Source organism: Macaca fascicularis, chromosome 10 (genome assembly GCF_037993035.2).
Source record: "Macaca fascicularis isolate 582-1 chromosome 10, T2T-MFA8v1.1".
In the NCBI taxonomy this organism is placed as follows: Eukaryota; Metazoa; Chordata; class Mammalia; order Primates; family Cercopithecidae; genus Macaca; species Macaca fascicularis.
The window spans coordinates 20,681,179-20,704,192 of NC_088384.1; the positions used below are offsets into that span (position 1 = coordinate 20,681,179).

A 23,014-nucleotide genomic window follows, 5' to 3' on the forward strand; every position below is an offset into this window, starting at 1 on the left:
GACCGGCCAACCAAGATCCGGTCACATGGGGACACGCAGTCCGCCAATCAGGAGGCTGTACATCAGGGCGGGGGCGGGAGGAGCTGCAGCTTTGTGATTGGCTGAATGCTCCGCTGAGGCCTCGGGGGCTTGGGGCGTCGGGGAGTGTGCGAGGTGGCCGGGGCTGTGTGCACTAGCGGAGACAAAGCGGTGTCTGTGGTGTCTGTGACGGCGGCGGCAGAACAGCTCTAAACGCCGAATTTCGTGTTGCTGAGTCTTGTCACCATCTCATCTAGCGCGGCGCGCGGGCGGCGGCGGAGGCAGCGGCGGCGGCGGCGGAGGCGGCAGCAGCAGCACATGGTTCCAAGAGCGCGCTGCGGCTGTTGGGTTCCAATTCCGCGGGGAGGGACAAAGGCAGTTGTGAAATCCGGGTAGTGCCCGGTCAGGTGGTGCGCTCGCCACTGCCCTCGATCCGGTCCTTGAAAACCGGGAGTAGCTCCTCTTCGTGAGGAGGCTGCCACGGGACCGAGGCCCGGGAAGGGCCTGGGAGGCTGAGGCTGTTGTCTGAGGGACGTGGGGGCAGGGCGCGGCCTGCCCGAGGTGCTGTGGGCGGGTCATTTGTGAGGTGTTTTTGTGGGCCAAGTGTGAGGTAATCTGACCCCCACCCTGAACTGGGTTTGGTCAGGCTTTGAAAAAAGAAGGCTTTGAAAAAAGAAGTCGTCAGTGCCTAGGAACTTTTTCAGTTGGGAGGTGGTGAAGCTGCGACTTGCGCCGTATAACACTCCATCGAGATCTTGGTCGCCGGTCTTGGGCCTGTTTAAGAATCCTGGCATCACGTGTGGCGAAGACATGGCTGATCAGTTTTCTGACAGAAGTGGGTAAATTTCCGGATTGGTAAATTTCCTGACAGGAAATTTCAGGGAACCAAAAAAGGCTCGAAGAACACGAAGATGGAGCAGTCATAAACCGCCCACTCAAGGACCATCTCCTTCAGGACCATCCGCACGAGACTCAGATTGTCTGAATTGAGCTATCACAACTTAATGCTAAAAGCTCCTTAAAACTACAGATTTATGACATAGTTCCTTCCAAAATATTACATCGTAATCATTGAGAAGATTAAAAAAAACACTTGAAGGAATTGTAGTTTTAAACATCTCTTTGCATATATTTTGGATAGTTACTAGGTTACTTTTAACTGTCATTAAGGAGCACAGACTTACTGAAGCTTTACTGGACGGAATCCTGGGAAACTGATTTCATTATAAGGTTATATTTCCCAGTTAGTGGAGACCTCATTGCAGTCATGGCTTTCACAAATTACAGCAGTCTGAATCGAGCCCAGCTAACCTTTGAATATCTGCACACAAATTCGTAAGTATCCTTTAGGTTCCACTGAGGTAACCAGTAACTCGTTCCGTGATATTATATGGAAATCGTTTCCCCAGAAAATTTTGCTTTTTTGCTTTTTGAGATGTATCCCACTGGAGTGAAATGTATCACTGGATATCTTGAGCTCTGTATTGAAGAACTGAGATCAGTGAAATACTAGTTGCTAATCCAGAAGAATCTGATTTTTGTTTATTGGATCAAAATTTTCTAAATGCAAACTTTAGTTATTTGAAGTCAATATGTTGAGTTGTTTCATTCAAGTGTTTATAGGAATCCAACAAGTACTACTCTATTGGATCGCCAAGTGTTGGACTATTTTAGTATCAACCGTTTCCCCTCTCTAGTGACAACGTCCTAAACAGGTTTATAGCAAGTATTTACTTTCTAACAAGAAAACAGAAGACATTTAAATGACAACTTTCAAGAAGAAAATTTTTATTTTTTCAGCAGTTGGCTTTATCTTCCTGGCAAAGTGCTCCCTACATCCAATATTATTTGTATATGCTAAGCAGGAAACGACAACTTGTTTATATCTCGATTTAGATAGTCTTTCCCCAGAATTTCCACAGAAACATACAGTGTTCATGGTTCTTGAGTTCATGAAGGAGTAATCTCATCACTCCAACATGGTCTGAAATGTTGCAGGTTTAATCCATAATGCCCACTCTCTTGGAGGTTGTCCAGTAGAGTCAAAACTTCTTTAGTGTTTTAAATACATTCACCTGTTACTTTTGAGATGAAGGTAAGTGTTCTACCATTCTAGTACCTGGAGAGGAGATGAGCAGCTACATGAATGGTCCAGTCTCTGAAGAACCCCCTTCAGAGGAGAGTATAGACTTCCATTATGTAGTAATAGTACAATGGTTTTTAGCTTTTTATGGAAAAGACAACATGTTTATGATACCATAATGTCTGTAATATTTTTGCTATTTTTCCTTTAAAGGGAATAAAATTTTGCCACGTAGTGAAGCAAATTGTCAAATGGTGAGAGCCTGGTCTTATTTTGCTTAGGAAGTTTGTTATTTTTTTGAGAGACGGAGTCTTGCTCTGTTGCCCAGGCTAGAGTGCAGTGGTGCAGCTCACTGCAACCTTCACCTCCCAGGTTCAAACGATTCTCCTGCCTCAGCTTCCCAAGTAGCTGGGACTACAGGCATGCACCACCACACCCAGCTAATTTTTGTATTTTTTTTAGTAGAGATGGGGTTTCACTATATGTTGGCCAGGCTGGTCTCAAACTCCTGACTTCAGGTGATCCACCCGCCTTGGCCTCCCAAAGTGCTGGGATTACAGGCGTGAGCCACCATGGCCGGCCTGTAGCAGTCACCTAGGCTGAATTCTCACACTTAAGTATGATGGCCCTGAAACACAGTTAGGTGAGGTTGCTGATTAGTGATTATTCAGCTAGCATAGCCTTGGGAAAAACCTTTAGTGTCCTTTTTAATATTTGAACTGCCATATTAAGAACAAGCAGTTGAAGGACACTTAAATGTTCCTGGATGACTGTGTTTGATAAATGGTTATCTCAGCTCTGAATTTTGGAATGATGGCAAGTCTGGAATTACAGATTTTATGATAATCTTAGAAGACCATGAACTGGACTTCAGAATTTGAGTTCTTGTTCCAGCTTCACCAGAGACTTTATGGGATGATAATAGTAACAACAGTTAATTGCTTCATGCCAGTCACTATTTTAAACATTGTCCAAAGCAATCTTTACAGGAAGCCTTTGGGGTAAGGATTATTCCTATTTTGTATTTGAGGAAACTGAGGTTCAAAGAGATTAAATTACATGGTAATGGCTATATAGCTGCTAAGTGGCAGACTTAAACGGTGCCAACATTTAAGTCAGTAAGATTTATCTGACTACCATAGTTGGTGCTTTTAACCATTAGGCAGTGCCTACTTTAGTCAGTTTTACCTTCAAGAGCCTATTTGCTTGACTGTAAAGCAAAGGGCTTACTTCACAGTTTGAAAGTCTTCAATTTTAGTTTATCTCAATGAACCTCTAAGGACTCTGGGATATTTCTCCCTTCTTTTTTTCCCCTTTGCTATTTTATAGTTTATTAATGATAGATACTTGGCAGTGCCAAGGAAAAGAAAGAAACCAGTTAAGTCATTTGTTTTAAGTTGGGGAATTTTCTGGGACTTTGACTTACCCATGTTGAATTGGAACCACCTGCTTGCATGAACATTTGAGGGTTGGAGTATCATTTTGGAAGCTCTGGAATTTCTTACCTGGATCACAAATTCGACCTTAGAAGTTGTTCTACTTTTTGATGTATTAGTCCTACCAGAAGAAAGTATAAACCCTAAACCAACAAGATAAGTTTTTTATTTCTAATTTCAGGAGATTTTTAAAACATTGTGGTGACCTAATTGAAAGTTCATTTATACAGAAAATAAATTTTAAAATTCTCACATGAGGTGACTTGTAGCTCATAAAGATGAAAGATGAACCACCTCTGTGTAAAGTGGTTCAATAAGTCATTTTCAGAGAAGGGAAGATTTGTCTCTGTCTTCTCCTTTGTTCTGTTAAAATCTTAGGAACACGAGACCATTTCATGGTGTCTGACATGTACAGTATTGTGAATTAGGAAATAAATGGTCCTTTGCTTACTCATCATTTAATGTAGACTTACAAGCAGTGACCAGACGAGCAGGGTGGAAATCAATGTAGTGCAGTGAAAAGACCATGTGCTTGCAAACCAGCCAAACCTGGACTTGACTGTTTCCTGGCTCTGTCTTTGGGCAGGTCAACTTCTTGAATCTCAGTTTCTTCATCTATAAAATGGGGCTAATCTGACAGTTTTTACGAGGATTATGTAAAATGATGTTTATAAAGTTCTTAGCTCATATGGTGATACACAGTAAACATTGTGTGAATGGTGAGTGTTACTCTATAATATTAGTTTATATAAACCAGAAGTTGGTCAGTGTGGTGGCAACTTGTTTGGTGCTAGTCATTAGGCAGATCAGTTCTTAGTAAATTCTGGAGCATCTATTGGAGACAACATCTCTCTTTTTTTTGTATCAGGTCTTTGATAACTTTTGATGGTTATTCTCTTGGTTACATCAGCTTTATAAGGCTTAACGCAGGCCTGGGAAATAAATTCTCATGATAACCTGAAAGTCTTGAGCTAATTTAGTATCAGATGTTGCTAGTATGAGATGATAAAAGTTAGGGTTTTTAAGTAAAAGGAGTTTTATGCTGTTACTTCTCTTTGGTGGTGGGTTTTGTGACTGTTATTTCAGATGTAGTGGGGGTAGTGATGTTCCTTTGGCATAAGATGGGTATATTAAGTCACCTTGTTTGCAGTACTGCTAAGTGGTCTGATAGAGCAGGATGCTTAGATATAAGATGTCTGCTATTTATTTTTGTTGGCACATTTAGTCACTTAACATCTTGGGCATATATTTCTGTTTTTTTTTTTTTTTAATGGAGTCTTGCTCTGTCACCCAGGCTGGAGTGCAGTGGTACCATCTCAGCTCACTGCAACCTCTGCCTCCCGGGTTCAAGCGATTGTCCTCCCTCGTAGCTGGGACTGCAGGCGTGTGCCACCACACCCAGCTAATTTTTTGTATTTTTAGTAGAGACGGGATTTCACTGTGTTAGCCAGGATAGTCTCGATCTCTTGACCTCATCATCTGCCTGCCTCGGCCTCCCAAAGTGCTGGAATTACAGATGTGAGCCACCGCACCCGGCCCTATTTCTGAATTTTATGGGTATGTGAAGTGAATGTAGAGGAGCCTGGCAACTCAGAGGCTTAGCTTACTTATTACTTTAAGCCTGTTGAGTAAGCTCATACCTTAAATATATTAAAGCCGTTTAAATGTAAAATGGTTGCTCCAGAATTTCTTAGCTTTATTTTCTAGCAATTAAGGCAATTAACTATTGTCAGCACGTCTAGGATTTTAGCAGAAGCTATCACTGTGTGATGGGCCTATGGATGATCTATTGGTTTACATTCAGGATGAGTATAAATAGGGAGACCATTTTCCTTACATAACAAGCTAATTTACACGTGAATTTGTCCCTGGAAATGCTAAGCTGCAAACTATACTGTGACACAAGTGATATAAAAGCCGTGATCAGCCAGGCGCAGTGGCTCATGCCTATAATCCCAGCACTTTGGAAGGCTGAGGCGGGCGGATCACTTGAGGCCAGGAGTTCTAGACCAGCCTGGCCAACGTGGTGAAACCCCATTGCTATTAAAGACACAAAAAATTAGCTGGGCATGGTAGCTTTTGCCTGTAATCCCAGCTACTCGGGAGTCTGAGGCAGAAGAATCGCTTGAACCAGGAGGCAGAGGTTGTGGTGAGTTGAGATCATGCTACTTCTCTCCAGTCGGGGCAACAGAGCAAGACTCCATCTCTCAAAAAAAAAAAAAAAAAAAAAATCCATAATCAGTTGAAAGTGAACACATTTTCAAAAAATCTTTGTCTTTTTCCAGTTGACTTTTATTGGATCACATGCAAAGGATGTTTAGGTCTGTGAAGAAAAGAATTTTGATATTTATTCTATCCCAAATGCTAGCTAGCAATGAGTATAGTCTTGGAATGTTATTTGGGAAAGAAGAATTTATGCAGTTGGTATAATTTTGATTCTTACAATTTTAAGAAATATTTAGAACTCGATTTTAGCATCTAGAAGATCTATCTTTAATCAGTTGGAGGTCTGGAAGAGATTCTGAGTATTATCTCTGACTTTACCAACAGTGATCACAAAAGCCCTTTTTTATGGTACATACTGCCATCACAAAAGTACCCTTTGGATACATTGTAAAGGGTACTATTAGCTTATCTGAAATATGTATGCATGGAACAGCATTGATACTGTGTGGAACAGCAAAGACCATTTAGAATTTTTTTTTTTTTTTTGAGACAGGGTCTGGCTCTTTCACCCAGGTTGGTGTGCAGTGGCGCGATCTTGGCTCACTGCTACCTTCACTTCTTAGGCTCAACCCATCTTCCCACCTCAGCCTTCCAAGTAGCTGGAACTACAGGTGTACACCACCACACCTGGCTAATTTATTTTACTTTTTGTAGAGACGGGGGTTTCGCCCTGTTGCCCAGGCTGGTTTCAAATTCCTGGGCTCAAGGCATCTGCTGGCCTGGGCAAAGTGCCAGGATTACAGGTGTGAGCCACTGCACCCTGCCCATTTAGAATTTTTTGAAAGCTCTAAATATGCAAGGCACATTTCTTTGTTTCTTTTCTTTTTTTTTTTTTTTTTTGAGACGGAGTTTTGCTCTTCTTGTCCAGGCTGGAGTACAATGGCGCGATCTCACAATGTCGGCTCACTGCATGCAACCTCCGCCTCCCGGGTTCAAGCAATTCTCCTGCCTCAACCTCCCAAATAACTAGGATTACAGGTGTCTGCCACCACACATAATTTTTTTTGTAATTTTAGTAGAGACAGGGTTTCACCATGTTGGCCAGGCTGGTCTCAAACTCCTGACCTCAGGTGATCCACCCACCTCAGCCTCCCAAAGTGCTGGGATTGTAGGTGTGAACCACTATGCAAGGCACATTTCCGAGCACTGTGTGGCAGGTGCTTTGTGCTTGCCCTTTTGAGATCTGCTTATTTGATTCTAAATTTCTCATTCTTGTGGGATGCTATCAGAAAATATGTATTGCTAAGAAGCAGTTGCGATTTCTGTTTTGGTTTTCTTGTCCTAATGGCAGAGGGTATCAAAATTAGTTTTCCAGATTATTCATATTGACCATTCTCACTGCCAAAGACTGGAAACTTCATTATTTATTCTGAAGTTAGTACATTCTGATGCAAGATGTGGTCTCATGCTTACTATGGTTGTGCTCTTGTGTTTTTCTGGTAGCTGTGTTTTTGAGATTCCTTGATTTACATTAAAAGTACAAACTCATGTTGAAATGAGAAGTATTGGGATAAAATTGGTTATTTTATATTTCTATATAACAATCCTCAAAATTAAAAATATTTAGGGTATATAAAATGAATTCACTTTGTAAGTTTCTAAGTCACTTCAACATTTGATAGGAAAATGACTGGTTGAAAGTTTGAGAACCAATATTAGATTCACTTTTAACCAACATTACCTTTGGCAAGTCACCTTAATTTTTAAGCTTATTTCTCCCTATTTGGTGGGGTAGTTTACAGAATACTTTTTGTTTATTCAGTTGGTAATTTGAAGAATTTAAAGTGATAATTCTAGAGACATAAATATTTTTTGTTCTTTAATTTTTTTTTTTTTAAATTTTTACTGAGGGGGCACAAGACAGATGTTTTAAATAATTAAACATATGGGCCGGGCACGGTGGCTCACACCTGTAATTCCAGCACTTTGGGAGGCTGAGGCGGGTGGATCACCTGAGGTCAGGAGTTCAAGAGCAGCCTGGCCAACTTGGTGAAACCCTGTCTCTACTAAAAATATTTAAAAAGTTAGCCGGGCACGGTGGCAGGCGCCTGTAATCCCAGCTACTCAGTAGGCTGAGGCAGAAGAATTGCTTGAACCCTGGAGGCGGAGGTTGCAGTGAGCCGAGATCGCACTGCTTGTACTCCAGCCTGGACAACACAGTGAGACAAAACAAAAAAACCATATGGCTGTTTTATGCACTTTTTTTTTTTTAGAAATCTGTCTTTACCGTCTGGGCATAGTGGCTCACGGCTGTAATCCCAACACTTTGGGAGGCCAAGGCGGGTGGATCACCCGAGGTTCGGAGTTCAAGACCAGCCTGACCAACATGGAGAAATCCCATCTCTACTAAAAATACAAAAAAATTAACTGGGCATGGTGACCCATGCTTGTAATACCAGCTACTCAGGAGGCTGAGGCAGGAGAATCGCTTGAACCTGGGAGGCAGAGGTGGCAGTGAGCAGAGATTGTGCCATTGCACTCCAGCCTGGGCAACAAGAGCGAAACTCCATCTCAAAAAAAAAAAAAAATAAGAAATCTGTCTTTTCCATGTAGTATAATTAATTAGATTTTATCCAGAAGAATTTGAGCTCTTATTTCCTAGGTGAATTGATGATAAAATTTCTTTTGGTTATAGCATATTTATCAGTGTTGCCTTTGGATTAGCAACATATATATTCACTGATCTTCGGGGGGAAAGGTCTTCCTATAATTCCATTAAGTGATAGCTTAATTCAAAATTTGCATTTGTAGGCCGGGTGCAGTGGCTCAGGTCCGTAATCCCAGCACTTTGGGTGTCTGAGGCAGGCAGATCATCTGAGGTCAGGAGTTTGAGACCAGCCTGGCCGACATAGTGAAACCCCCTCTCTACTAAAAATATGAAATTAGCCAGGTGTGGTGGTGCATGCCTGTAATCCCAGCTATTCTGGAGGCCAAGGCAGGAGAATCACTTGAACCCGGGAGGTGGAGGTTGCAGTGAGCCAAGATCGAGCCATCGCACTCCAGCCTGGGCAACAAAAGCAAAACTCTGTTTCAAAAAAAGAATAATAATAAAATAAAAAATTGCATTTGAAAAATTTGGAGTTACTTGAGGAGGAAAAAACAATATTCCTGGAGAGTTTAGTTATGGATATTTAATAAATGTTTTACATTTTGTTTACAGTATGGTAAGTGATTAGAGATCCTAGATGCTGGTTATTTAATATTGATATATTTCATTTTAAAATTTTTACTTTAACTGAAAATTGGCTTAAACTTTTTACTTTGGCTGAAACTCTATGCAAAAAAAGTTGGAGTAACATGGATATTTTAAAATTGATGGTCATGTATTATATGGGTTAATTTTGTATTTTCTCTAATCAAAAGTCAAGTTTTTTTTTTTTAGGTGATTCTATGTGGACACATCCTAATTTGATATCTCATGAGGACTGTTGTGGAAAAGACCACAAATTAAACAGTATAAATTGCACATGCTCAATGTATAACTTGTTAGCATTTTGTTTTACCAATACTTGTGTGTCATCTACAAGTGAAAAAAGGAAACTGATACACTTTTGTGTAATTTATAAGCAAAAATATCCCATTTGAAAGAGAAGGAAAAGAGAATAACTGATTTTATGACTTTCTCAGATTTTGACTAAACCAGAACATTCTCTCCATTAAAGAAAGTAATCCAAGACCTTTTCCAACAATTCCTTCTAGGATGACAGGAACTTGCTTGGTGTGGTCACCTAGGGCCCCTGTTAACATTAACCCCTTCAAGGAGGGGAACCAGTGGTCATCTCCTCTGGGAGGCTGCTTAAAGTTTGGATTGAGTAAATACACAGTTAACCATGTTATTCAAAACTTACTATACTCCAGCCTGAGTGACAAGAACGAGAACCTGTCTCAAAGAAAAAACAAAAAATTCAATATGTCTGCATAAGATATATCCTTACAATTCTTGCTCTGAGATACACAGAAACTGACCAGTGGTTAAGGCAATGAAAAATAAAATATACAGGCATTTTTCTAGGCAGAATATGAATAGTGAAAAACACTTTTAGCAGTTACTACACGTAGGACTCTCTCAATGCTTCAGGGTGGGTTTCCCAACTCAAAATAGGAAGAATAAACATTTCTGAATAGATGGCAGGACTTGATAAAGATTAACACTTTGGGAGCTCTGGAAAGCCTTGAGTACTATAAATCAACAATGTGAATGGTGGTTTTAAGATTTTTTCAAAAAACAAATATTGTATAACCATGGCTTTTTATTAGGAATTATAACTTCAACTCATAATTCTTTTGCTGACTTTTAGTATTTATCATTTCAGAACCACTCATGAATTCTTGTTTGGTGCTCTTGCTGAACTGGTTGATAATGCAAGGTATGTAGTCTTCAGGCATACAATCTGTGCTTGAAGTGGAAACACTTTAGGTAGCTGTGACCTTTGCTTTCTGAAGACTTGAGAGGAAGACATTTCTGTAGCATGTAGACATTCTGTAACTCCTAAGAGGCCTCTTACTGAAAAAAAATATTTTTAATAGCACATTGCTTGATAACTTCCACTTTCTTACTTAAATTCACTAATTGTTCTTTGTATTCTAGCCTAAAAATAGTGAATTATCACCTCCAAAACCACTTCCCTTGTGTATTAGAGCAAGATAATTGTAGTAAAATGCAGGGAATTAAGATGGACACTTAGGAATCATATTAATGGGACAGGCAGGCTCTGATTTAATTTGTGCTACCAGGATAGTACACCATCTAATGTCTTTAAAACTATGCTAAAGTTCTGTGTCTTCTCAAATTGTGTGTTTGTCAGATAACTAAATGATCACAGTGTCTTTCATTGTTAGCAGCTGTGCTTGGAAGGAATCATTGGTCAGCACTGTCTTATACTGAGTTCTTAGTGATAGAAACATATAAATGTTACTGTGTAAGACTGAATAGAAGTTTGGGTTAATTCTGATATAAATCCAAGTCCATATCAAGATTCTGTTTATAATTAGGAAAATATTGTCTCAGTCTTACTCCTGAATGCAAATGTAAAATTCAGACATATCATTTACTGACCAGGTTTTGATGACTAATGAAGGAAGAAGAGGATGAAAATTGACAGCAGAAGTACTTTCAAACAGATCTCCAGTTAATGTGCTTGCTGATAATTTCCTGTTTACCTCTGTCTATACAATAAACTTATTCTAATTACTTTTGTTATTGTTATTAGCTCGACTGCTCATGGAAGTGTGCTAGTTGTTTAACCAGAAAACTCCCATTTTGTTTCAATCCTGGTTGACTCGTCATTTTTCCATTCAATTAAAAAATATAGGTTAATGGAACTATGTTTGAATTTGCCACTTGTTAATTTAGTGAGACCATGATGTGCGGTGGCAGGCTGCTTTTTTGTGTATCATATGGTAAAATAGAGATTCTTAGAAGTACGTGTTCCTACTTGTGTATACATTTGGCCAGTATCTCTCATATTTGAAAATGTTTTAGATATTCGAGAATAGGTATATGTAGAGCTGCACGGATTTTTTGCACGTAAAACCAATGAAACGGTTTCATTTTCTTTGCCTGCATTGGCAGAATTGGACTAAATTACTTCTGAGCCTTTATGGAAGTCTTCATTGATAACTAAATCTGTATGACTTCAGCCAATGGTTGGAGTCTAATGGGGCAGGGGTATCCCAGCTTCCTTTTAAGGTTAGGGAGGTTAAGATTATGGGCTCAGGAATTGGTCTGCTGACTGCGGTGGTATACCACGAGATGATTTTTCACAGGTTTTGTGGGAGATTATTGTTTTCCTTTTTTCTTAAAATCTTGAGAAGAAAAAATGGACAAGTTATTGGAACATCTTTTTATGATTGCAATCAAATGAGTGAGAAAAACATATATTTGAATCATTTTTTAGGGTATAAAGGGAAATATTCTTGATTATCCTATAGATGTTTTTACCACAAAATCAGGATTAAAAAAAAATATCCAGGCCCCATGTCATGTGATTATAGTAATTTGGGGCTTTGGAAATGTTTTACAAGTATATAAAGAAAATTGTGTTGTCAAGTATAAAAGTAAAAAAATTCTAAATGTATATAGAATTTCTGTATGGCTTCCTGAAAACAGACTCGAAATACTCTGCATTCTACTCAAATCACTATGCATTTTGATGGTTGATATTTCATATTAATTCACGTGATTCTTTTAACTTTGCAGAGATGCTGATGCCACCAGAATAGATATTTATGCAGGTAAGTCAGGCTTTAGTCCTTCTAATGTCTAGTTCATCTTAATGCATTTATTACTGTGCCTAAGAAGAATCAAGTTGGAAACAACTGGATTCTGGAGCCTGGGAAGATGGCATGATTATTCCAGGTCATAGGTAGAAAAGGGGCAGCCGTAGTCAGGTATGGTCAGCTCTGGTCAGGCATAGAAACCAAGAATACTAATTTCGAGAAACTAACACAAGGTATCCAAATCTGTGCAAATAGCTACCGGTAGAGTTATGGAAGTGATGGAGTAGAACAGTAGAGAGTGAAATGACTAAGTTATTTTACTGGTGGGAGTTAATAGGTGAATGAGGTTTGTGGTACCGGCAGCCAAGGAGAGATCTTGTTGGAGGCCACTTTGTTTTGAACTCTTGGTGAGCACTCGTCTCAACTTGGAGAATTGCTGGTATCAGTTGCAGCAAATACCAGTAACTGGATTGGCTCTGAGGTTTGCTGAGTTGTTCTCAGAGGTGTCAGGAAGGAAGGCTGCTTGGCTTGGAATTTACACCTGTCAGCATCCTATTTCATTTTGCTTATTTGACTCTGCTGTTTTGTAGTAAGATCTTCTCCTTTTCCTAGAGTAAGTGCAACAGTCATTGGCCTTTTAATTAATTAATTAACTAATTAATTTTAATAGTTTGCTTTCTGCCTGGTATTTGTACTGGCACCTTTTTTACTCATTTGAATACTAAAAATTTGAAAGCAGAATGGAGGAAGACAGCTTTTTTTTTTTTTTTTTTTGAGAGGGAGTCTTACCCAGTCGCCCAGGCTAGAGTGTGGTGGCACATCTTGGCTCACTGCAACTTCCTTCTCCCAGGTTCAAGCGATTCTCTGGTGTCAGCCTCCCAAGTAGCTGGGATTACAGGCACCCACCGCCACGCCCAGCTAATTTTTTATATTTTTAGTAGAGACAGGGTTTCACCATGTTGGCCAGGCTGGTCTCAAACTCCTGACCTCAGGTGATCTGCCCGCCTCGGCCTCCCAAAGTGCTGGGATTACAGGCGTGAGCCACCCACACCTGGCCGGAAGACAGCTTTTAAATACAGTTTGACTTGTATGATGTGTTTTTTTTCTGACAGACTTTTTTGAAATCCTCTGAAATGTGTGAGGTGATATTTTGAGTAGCATGGACTAGGTTCTGAAAAGTGTGTATGTTTATATGGGAATGAAATAACCCCTCTCATGGACCCTTTTGATGAATGGGAACAAGCACACAACTAAGTAGTAATTCTCAGAACCACTAATGTCATATAATTATGAAGAATCTGCTCCAGATTTGATGAATTTCTCATGTCTGCTATACTTTGGAGCAAAGAAAATCCTCAGAGCAGCTAAAAGTCAGCCGTACTGCTTCAATTCTGAAAGCCTTTTGTTCAAAATGCTCCGCCAAAGTGGTGAAAATAAGGCTTCTTTTCTTTCTAGAAGAAAGTAACAGGAAATAGGGGCACATAGGTAAAGAATGTTAGAAGATGATTACTAAATGCTCAGGCCAGGGCTGGGCGTGGTGGCTCAACGCCTGTAATCCCAGCAGTTTGGGAAGCGGAGGTGGGCAGAACACCTGAGGTCGGGAGTTTGAGACCAGCCTGACCAACATGGGGAAAACCCCATCTCTACCAAAAATACAGAATTAGCCAGGCATAATGGTACATGCCTGTAATCCCAGCTACTTGGGAGGCTGAGGCAGGAGAATCACTTAAACCCAGGAGGTGGAGGTTGCCATGATTGCACCATTGCACTCCAGCCTGGGCAACAAGAGCGAAGCTCCATCTCAAAAAAAATAAAATAAGATAAAAAAATAAAAAAAATTTAAAAAGTGCTCAGGCCAGATGGAGGTGCCTTTCCAAGCTAAAGCTTGTATCTTACATCTGAGTGTGCTTTCTCAGGAGTGGCAACAGCTACCGCTGGAAAAATAGGGCTCATTTAATCAATGCACAGATGATAAAGCAGAGAATGGGCCTCTTCTTCAAGTGATGCTGAAGGTACAAATCATAACAGTCAAGTCTTCTTGGAAGACGTTTTTTAAAAAAAGATCATCTCTGCTCTCTCCTACTACACTTGGTGGGTGAATTTCAGTAAGGAAATTTAGTTCCTGACACTCAGAATGAAGTTGGATCTCAATTTAAATGAAAAGGACCCAGTGTCTTTATTGTGTGCTCAGTACAACTCCTGTTATGCTTTGGGAAAAGTCCAGGGAGGATGAGATGGGGGTCTTTGCTTTAAGAACTTAATCTTTAATTGGAGAGACAATTAGTGCACTACAGATAATTGGAGAACAATAACTAGATCTTGAGGGAACAGTCAAGACAGTTAAGGATTAAATGGTGTGATAGAAGCACTAAGCACCATAGCATTTTGGAAAAAGACTTGATTTACTTCAAGTACCAGGAGACTGGGATTCTTGGCTGAGGGATCTTTAACCCTACACTTTTCTACGACAGGGCCTTATTAACACATTCAACAGGAGAAATAAATCATCAGTGGAATCTTTTTTTTTTTTTTTACCCAGGCTGGAATGCAGTGTGCTATCTAGGCTCACTGCAACCTCTGCCTCTCGGGCTCAAGTGATCCTCCTACTTCAGCCTCCCGAGCAGCTGGAACTACAGGCGCACACCACCATGCCTGGTTAATTTTTATATACATATTTTTTCACCATGTTGCCCCGGCTGGTCTCAAACTCCTGAGCTCAAGTAATCCGACTGCCTCGGCCCCCCACAAAGTGCTGGACTTACAGGCTGAGCCAATGCGCGTGGCCAGTAATAATCTTAATACTATAAAGTTCTTGTTGGTAGTTCACGGGGGAAAGTATTTTCTTATCTCCACTTCTGAAACTAAATTGATAACTTGGACTTGGAAATCTTCCCAAACATCAGATGTAGTTTGAAGTTACCACAAAGTCACATTTTAAGGACTGTTTTTAAACCTAAAAAGGGCAAAAAAGGAGCCAGCCTCTCAAAGTGTAGAGGTGTTCATTTACCCAAAGCGTATTATTATTAGTTGGATTATTATTATTATAGACCATAATATGCCTGTCATAAGCAGACTGTTTTTGTTGACTTTCTTGACCTTCTGGGGTAGGTAGTGCCACCTCCTTGGAAGAAAGATCCTTTTTGTGATGCCAGGGCAATGATTAACACATGGAAAATTGGAGCAAATGAAACTGCAATTAATACTGCTCAAACAGATTGCAGAGTATGACGAAAAACTTGGATGTCATTTTATTACAGCCTCTCCTAGGGATACCATTATTTTATCACCTTTGACTTTTGGATGTATAGCTCCATTTGACATCTCTTGTCTTTTCCTGCTTTCTTTCTTTATTCTTCCCAGGGGGAGTTAGATGAGGAATGTCTGGCTTGGAGAAGCCAGACTTGGCCATGTTGGGAGATGTACAGACTTTCAGATTGGCTCTGACAGTCTTACAGAGCTGTTCCCAGGATATGAAGCACAACTGCAAAGCAGGCAGTTCGGCTTTGCCTTCTCTGTCTTGCTTTCAAGATGTGTGATGGGAGGCAGGGAACATACAACCTCCAGCTGTTTAGACTCTTCTTCATCCAGAATTCCCCCTCCTTTATCTTTGGAGGCTTCAGATATCACTTAGTTGACTGATTAAATATCAGGTGATAGGAATCTTTCTCTATGGTGGAATATATGAGGAGATAGTTTTGAGCAAGGAAGCCTTCAAGTTCTTGCTTGCTCTAGTTTAGTGCTTCTCAAAGGGTGGTCCACCCACAGACGTTGTCAATATCGTCTTAGAACTTGTTAGAAATGCAAATGCCCCACCTCAGACCTACCTAGACTCTCCAAGGGGAGCCCAGAATCTGTATTTTCACAAGCTCTTTGGATAATTCTTAGCCATACTACATTTTGCTCTAGCCAATACTTTTCTCAGCTTCCTTCAGCTTAAACCCCTCTCTCCTTTACTTCCTAGCTTATCTGCTGCAGGCAGTAGAATCCATTAGACTGTAAGCTCTGTGAAGACAGTGATCCCATCTGTATTATTCACTGCCCATGTCCTCATCATAACCAGGCACAGAAGAGCTGATCACTTAAGTAGTCATTAAATAAACAAGTGATTGGCGTAAGCATTAGAACAAGGTGAAGAGACCACACTGTCTGTTTACAGTTGAAGAAGTCAATGCTGTCTTAGTCTTGTTCCTGAGGCAGTATTGCATGTGACCATGGACCTAGACACTACTAGCCATTTACAGGCTGTCAGTTATACTATGTAGCCAGGAGGATCCCCCTAGTGTCATCTCTTAACCCTTTAAACTACACAAAAAAGCTTTGAAATGAAGTCCTTGAGCCAGAAAAGGATGCCAGCCCCACTGTTAAGTGATGATTGTGTGCTAAAGCAGCCTGAGAGTTCTGTCCTAACACAAGGGCCTAGAAAGTAACTTCTTAGGCAGTGTCCAAAGAATGCCAGTAGTCCTTGGAACTTTTCAGAGGTGCTTCGCTTGAATCAATTTCTAGATCCCAAAGCAGAGTCTTCATGCACATTTTATGACTGTAGTGTACCGCAAATGGCTCTTGGCTAGGTTTAGAATGCTGCTTTTACCATTCTCTGTATCTGACCCAGTTTGAGTCTCCATATGACACTTGGTGTCCTCCAGATGGAAATTTTGAAGCTTTTTGGACTTTTAGTGTACTTGTTCTTGATTGCCACATCTCATTTGGATTCTCCAAACTCTGATTAGAGGCACTGCCACCAGGATAAATTTTATCTAACCAATAGTACCTCCAGGAAGATCCTCACCCTTGTACTTTCAAGAAGCACTTGTGATTAATGTTCAGCTTCCTGAACACTGAGTGGTACTTGAAAATCTCTGTGGTTTATAGCCTTGCTGAAGCTACTCTGGAGGCTGAGGCAAGAGACTCGCTTGAACCTGGGAGGCAGAGGTTGCAGTGAGTTGAGATCATGCCATTGCACTCCAGCCTGGGTGACAGAGTAAGACTCCATCTCAAAAAAAAAAAAAAAAAAAAAGGCATTTTAGCATTTTAATTTACGTTAATAGTCTGTTTAACAGGGGACCGTCCCTACTCACTTGAATTTTTAGCCTGAAGAAAGGACAAAGAGCATTTAAAACAGATTTCTCAGCTTAGATAGTTGTACAAAATTGGTGAACTGAAGCTTGGGGGAGATTAAAAAATCATCAGGGACCAGGCTCCAGAGCAGCCTTGGGCTTACCCCTGTAGTACCTTACACAGACCTCTTTCCTCTTAGAAATGCTACCTTTGTCCCCGTGCCAGTCAGTAGACTGAACAGCATCTATATGGGAAGTTGACTTGCTTGGCTTGTGTGGGTCTCCTGCCTATACCTCTGCGTCACATCCTTCTCTTCTTCATGTCTGCCAACTTCCTTGATTCCAAGGCTGGTTTCTCTTTTGCTCACCTAGTCCTCATCATTGGGACAAAAGGCACCTTGGAAACTAGTATAGCCTGTTTCCATATTTGGGAATTGCTTCTCCATTGACCATGACATGCTTGGACCCAGGCCACTTTCAGTTACCACTTGCTGCTGCAGAAGAGAACTGCTCAGAGAAGAGGTTCTTTTCCCTGGAATGGCAACCATAGTTTATTGTGTTCCTTTTCTGTTGGCCAGGAAACCCTGCCACAGCTGCTGTGCATCTTACTGTCAAAGGACCATTCCCTCTTCCCATCAGGCAGGTCCAGCTAGGAACCAGGCACCTCCCACTGCACCATGCGCCTTCTCACTATTGGGTTGGGAGCCCTTTCAAGGACCATAGCTAGCAGGGGATATGACAGTAAATGCAGATAGCCCAGAATGCCAGTCAACCTGGGGATGGTCATGTATAGACACAGTATTTCATCTTTTAGATAGCAGCTTCCACTGCTGTGCCCATACCATGTCTGGTTTCATCACTTTGAAGGCTACCCCAGACTTAATTCACAAAGGAGGCATCCTGTTGAGTTTGAGCAGTATTGATAAGGTACGGGGTATAGTAGTTGGAGTACTTTAGTGCTTGGGGTCTATGGCATAGGGCAGAAGTGATAGTAATCCAGGTGGAGCCAGCAGAAGGATAGGATGATTGAGATATGTGTGAGGTATGTGCATATTCAGTGGTGGCAGGTGTGATTAGATGCTAGACCAGATATTCCTGCCTTCATAGATTCTCCCAAGCTTTGTCATGAACTAGAAAGCATTGGAGAACCTTGGATGGGAATTTGCAACCTTAAGGACCCTGAAGTTTAATTCACACTAGTGTAGAAGCTTAGGCTTGACCTGACCTTTTTGGACCAAGCTTCATATTGATCTGCCTTCTGATCATAGGCATGTTGCTACCCTCTCGTGGGTAATGGCCCAGTAATGGCAGCTGCTTCTTTTACAGAAAGACGAGAGGACCTTCGAGGAGGATTTATGCTTTGCTTTTTGGATGATGGAGCAGGAATGGATCCAAGTAAGTGATGAGATTGTTGTTTTGTGTGGGGGGTGGAGGGGTGGCGATGTAACCATTTTTACAAAATACTTATTATGTGAACTTGTTTTTCTGTTGCCTGCAATGTTATGTCTAGAAGATCTACCTGGGGAGTAAGAAGTCTGTTGCAACATCTCAGGCTTAATTCTATTAATGTATTTGCCAGGTCTTGTCTTAACATGGAAGATAGGATCTGAAAGGCAATCTTAAGTCAATCAGATTACCTGTCTCTTGGCGTTGTATTTATCAGCTTGCACAACATTCTCGAGCTGGAACTACGGAGGCCTCCCCTAGCTGTCTTACCACATTCTGGGAATAGAACATAGGTCACAGTGATGGAGGTATCGACAGGCCAGGCAAAGCTGTGCCTCCATTTGCTTCATGGTAGTGAATTTCCTTGGAGAGAGATTTTCAGTAGACACACACCCTGCTTGGATTTAACAAGGCTCAGACCTTTGACTTTGAGGACCCCGGGAAAGAAATGCAAACTTTTCACTTTCTCTTGTGTCTGCCCTTTCAGGTGATGCTGCCAGTGTGATCCAGTTTGGAAAGTCGGCCAAGCGAACACCTGAGTCCACTCAGATTGGGCAGTACGGGAATGGGTTAAAATCGTAGGTATATTAGAAGCTTGTCACAGGGCTCAAACAAAATCCAGCAGTGCTGTCCTGCTTCTCTTAGATAAAAACTTTCCTTCTCCTTGTCCGTCGTTTGACTGTAATTCTGGAACTGGAAGAAAGTCAGAAAGTGTGGTTTTTGGAGTAGCTTACCAGCTGTTCCCAGGTGAGTTTGCTCCATAGATTGAAAAGTATGAACATCCAAAAACAGGGCAGGAGAGGCTGTACGTTTCTCTTGGCACTGTGCTCTAGAACTGCACCTGTCCTGTTGAAAATTCTTATTTTTACCATGTAGTCAAGGATGTGAGTGATTCTCTTGTGGTGTTGGGATGTATCTGAGATGATGAAGGGGTTGCCTTACTGTGCAGCTGTGTTCCCTGAGCACCTGCTACATGTCATGCTTTGTGCCAGGCACTGGGGATCCAGGGTAAGGAAGAGAGATGTGAGCCCTCGGTCCCAGAGGATGCTAAATGTACTGCAAGGCCCGTATAGCAGGGTCCTACCTAATGTCCTCAAATCCCATGGGACTTTTTCTTAGGCTTGGTTCCCACTTGGTTAGTGTTTGGAATGTGTTGTTCTGGTTTTGAGTGAAGCCCCAAGAGAAAGGTTTCTATTTCTGAAATGCTCACTTCCAGCTGTACATACCTTTGGATGGAATAAGATTTAGTGGAATTGGAGTTTGTGCAAATGGAATTGTGAGTCACGTTTCCAGTCTTGCTGTGGAAACGTGTTGTGTTTGAGGGAGGGTGGTGGTTTGATCAGTCAGCAGCATCAGTTGGGCCTTATGTGCAGTGTGCTTTGGGTGTATGGAGAAGAAAGAGAGTACATCCGAAGAAAGCAGGACCTGGTACCTGGACTTTGTGATTTTTCTTTCAGGGCAGGAACCAAATGGTAATAACAGATCCTTATCATGTGCCAGGCACTGTAATCATGTGCCAGGCACACGAATGATCTCATTTAATCCTCATGATAGCCCTATGAGGTTGTAGGTACTATTATTCTCATTTTCAGATGAAGAAATTGAGGTTTATAGGGGTGAAGTTACTTTCCCAAAGACATAAAAATGCCTATGTGTAGAGCGCTAGGGTAGAAACCAGGTCTTTCTGACTGCAAAATGGAGCTGCTGTGCATTTCACTTAAATGACAAACTAAGGTTCAAATCTCACTTCAGCTACTACGTCTCTAAGCCTCAGCTTCCTCCTTTGTAAATTGAGATGATAATGCATGCCAAGTAGGTTAATAATTACATGCTATTGTTGCTGTGAGAGCCTGGTTTCTGCCTTTATTTCTCCTCCTGTGATGTTTCCATGACAGATTGCTGGCCTGATTCATTGGATCTGGGTAGGGGCTAGGAATCTGTTTTTCACAGATGAAATGAATCACCTGTAATCATATGATTCTGATGCAGGTGATCTAAATCCCCCAAAACTGAGGTCTCTTAGAATCAGGGGAGGCCCTGACTTTTCATCTAGATTGTAGGTCAGCCTCCTCCTACCTGGTTCTGTCAGTTCTGTGGCCTCAGGCAAGCCATTTCACCTCTCTGAATGTCTGTTTCTTAATGGCCTCAGGCAAGCCATTTCACCTTCCTGAATGTCTGTTTCTTTATCTAGAAAATGGGGTTCTAATCTCTGACATTGTCCTTTCAGAGTGAGGTTCTGAAGCAAATGAAATGTGACTCTGAAAGTGGTTAGCAGACTGGGAAGGAAAGTGTATAGAAGTTGAGAGTGTTATTAGCATATTTCAGGGGAAGACTTTTGTGAAGGTCCCATTGAGATGGAGCCATCTAGTGTTCAGAGTAGACAATCAAATCATCTTGAAACCAGTTCAGAAGTTAAGTTTCAGGAGAAGGTGATTTGTGGGGAGAATAGGGCCGAGAAGCAAGGAAGCCAGTAGAGAAGTGATGTTTGGGCCTTTTGCTATTCAGAGGCTAAGGTCAGAATCAAAGACAGAAGGAAGATAGAGGCACAAAGTGAGAGTTTTTGCCAAATTAGGGCAAGGGCATGCTTTGACAGAAGGCAAGATAACGTGCCTTACTTGCTCCCCATATGCTTTAGAGAAGGAGGAGGAGGTGGTGTGTGAAATTGTCAGGGCAAGGAGCATTGCCAGCACTTTGGGTACTGGAGGAGGAGAACTAGGACTTGGCAGCCCCCAGGGTATCTTTGAATAGTGTCCTGGGAGTTTTCCTGAGTGGGGAAATGGGGCATGACATTCATTTGTGTGCTTGGCATGCCAGTCTGGTTTGTATTGGTACACAGAAGAGAGTAATGAGGCTTTCCACCTCCATCATCTCCCTGGAGTGTTATGAAGACTAATGAGATAATAGCCATAAAGCCCCAGAAGCTGCTGGAAGAAAGGAGCTGAACAGCCCCATTGTTCAGAGAGCAGTCCCTGTGCTGGTGCTTCACACTTCTGCCCTGCCCTGCATTGCCTGGAAAGGCCTGTCTCTGCCTGCCCCTTAGCTGGCTTAACGTGGCCAAACAGAGGAAGGAAGCAGTTGATTCCATTCAGACTTTTGCCTTTTGGAAATCAGCCTCAAGGCACAGTTCCCAGAAACCAGTTGCATCCAAAAGCAGGGAGCTGCCTGTGTCATAATGAGCTTGAGGTGGCAAAACAATTCTGGGACAGGAGATGGCTCTAGTTATTGGACATGAGCTGAGCTAATTACAGGCATCCTTGAATCCTGGTGGTCAAGAATTATATTTTATTAGCTGCGCCTTGGGTTCATACTGGCGTTTTTTCAGGCTTGTGAGTATAGGCACTGGGCTTTTCACTTGACAGTGCTGCTGCTGTTTCGTGAATGGAGGGGAGTTTGTGTCAGCTGAGGAAGGACATGGTGGGAACTGGGTGTGGTCAGCATGGAAGATGACGTGTTGAGGGTACCAGCTACTAAAGTCTGATGGTGGTACAGTCAGAGGGCACAGCACCTGTTGTGGCTGGGATGAACCCAGAGCTCAAAGACAGCAGGGTTACTCTTTAGTGTTGTGGCGGGGAGTGAGACTAACCTGGGGCTCGTGGTCTGCCATGAGCCTGCCCTGTATGGTGTGGTTGAGAAAGTTGTAAGTAAAGACTAAGGAGTTACAGGCCTGTGGAAAAGCAGAGCAAGGAGTGTTGGGGGATGGAGAGGGAATAAGGGCTATGGAACTCAGTGCACAGTCCTGGGACCTGGGGAGGCCTTTAGGAGAGAATAACATATTTCTGCTTCCTTTTCAGGGGCTCAATGCGCATTGGGAAGGATTTTATCCTGTTCACCAAGAAGGAAGACACCATGACCTGCCTCTTCCTGTCTCGCACCTTTCATGAGGAAGAAGGCATTGATGAAGTAGGTCCCATCCTCATGGTCTGAATCACCAGTCCCCATTTCCTGAGTATCCGCAGGCAGTTTTCATAGGTTGTTTGCAATGCTAGACTCTTTGGGGTTGCGGGATTGGAGCACATTCCCCCAACTGTTAGTCAGTTAGCTGGCTGGATGAATTGGTTGAGGGGTTAAGGTAGATAACTTTAATGTGAGAGGAAGCAAAATCTCAGAGCACTTCAGAGAACAACTGTTTTTGATAATGAGACTGTCAAGTGGCAGGAATTAAGAGTTGGATTTGCAGCTCCTCTAGATCTGCCACTTGAATTCCATCTTGGGGGGAGTGTTACCGTGGAGAATTGTTTTATCAGGGGAAGTATTTTGGGCTTCTCTGATCGTGTGTCTTTCCTATTTGATGGTGATTTTGTGGAATGTGCTATGAGCTCATTTTCCTTTTGAGAAAATGTGTTACTCTATGTCAGAAACTATGACTCAGATACCTAGAGAGAGCCTGGGCAGGTAGTAAAGCAGGTGAGTGTATGGAAAACAGGAAAATAGAGCTGATGCTCTGGGTCTCACCTTGGGAATAGCTGCTACACAGCCCCAGTGATTATTGCTATGCTGGAAGGAAGGACTAATGAATCCAGAATATTCTGAGT

The 23,014-nt window shown here is 41.8% G+C and overlaps 1 protein-coding gene across 2 annotated transcripts in view; it reads left to right on the top strand.

The window, feature by feature from the left end:
• Window positions 1-123: 123 nt before the first annotated feature.
• MORC2 (MORC family CW-type zinc finger 2) overlaps window positions 124-23,014 on the top strand; it is a 43,070-nt gene continuing 20,179 nt past the window's right edge. For both annotated transcript variants that reach the window (XM_005567576.5, XM_005567577.5), the window contains exons 1-6: window positions 124-1,353; window positions 10,077-10,130; window positions 11,963-11,997; window positions 18,363-18,431; window positions 18,970-19,060; window positions 22,274-22,382. In XM_005567576.5, the coding sequence (XP_005567633.3) occupies window positions 1,286-1,353; window positions 10,077-10,130; window positions 11,963-11,997; window positions 18,363-18,431; window positions 18,970-19,060; window positions 22,274-22,382 (426 nt within the window). In that variant the 5' untranslated portion in view covers window positions 124-1,285. The remainder of the gene's footprint in view (window positions 1,354-10,076; window positions 10,131-11,962; window positions 11,998-18,362; window positions 18,432-18,969; window positions 19,061-22,273; window positions 22,383-23,014) is intronic.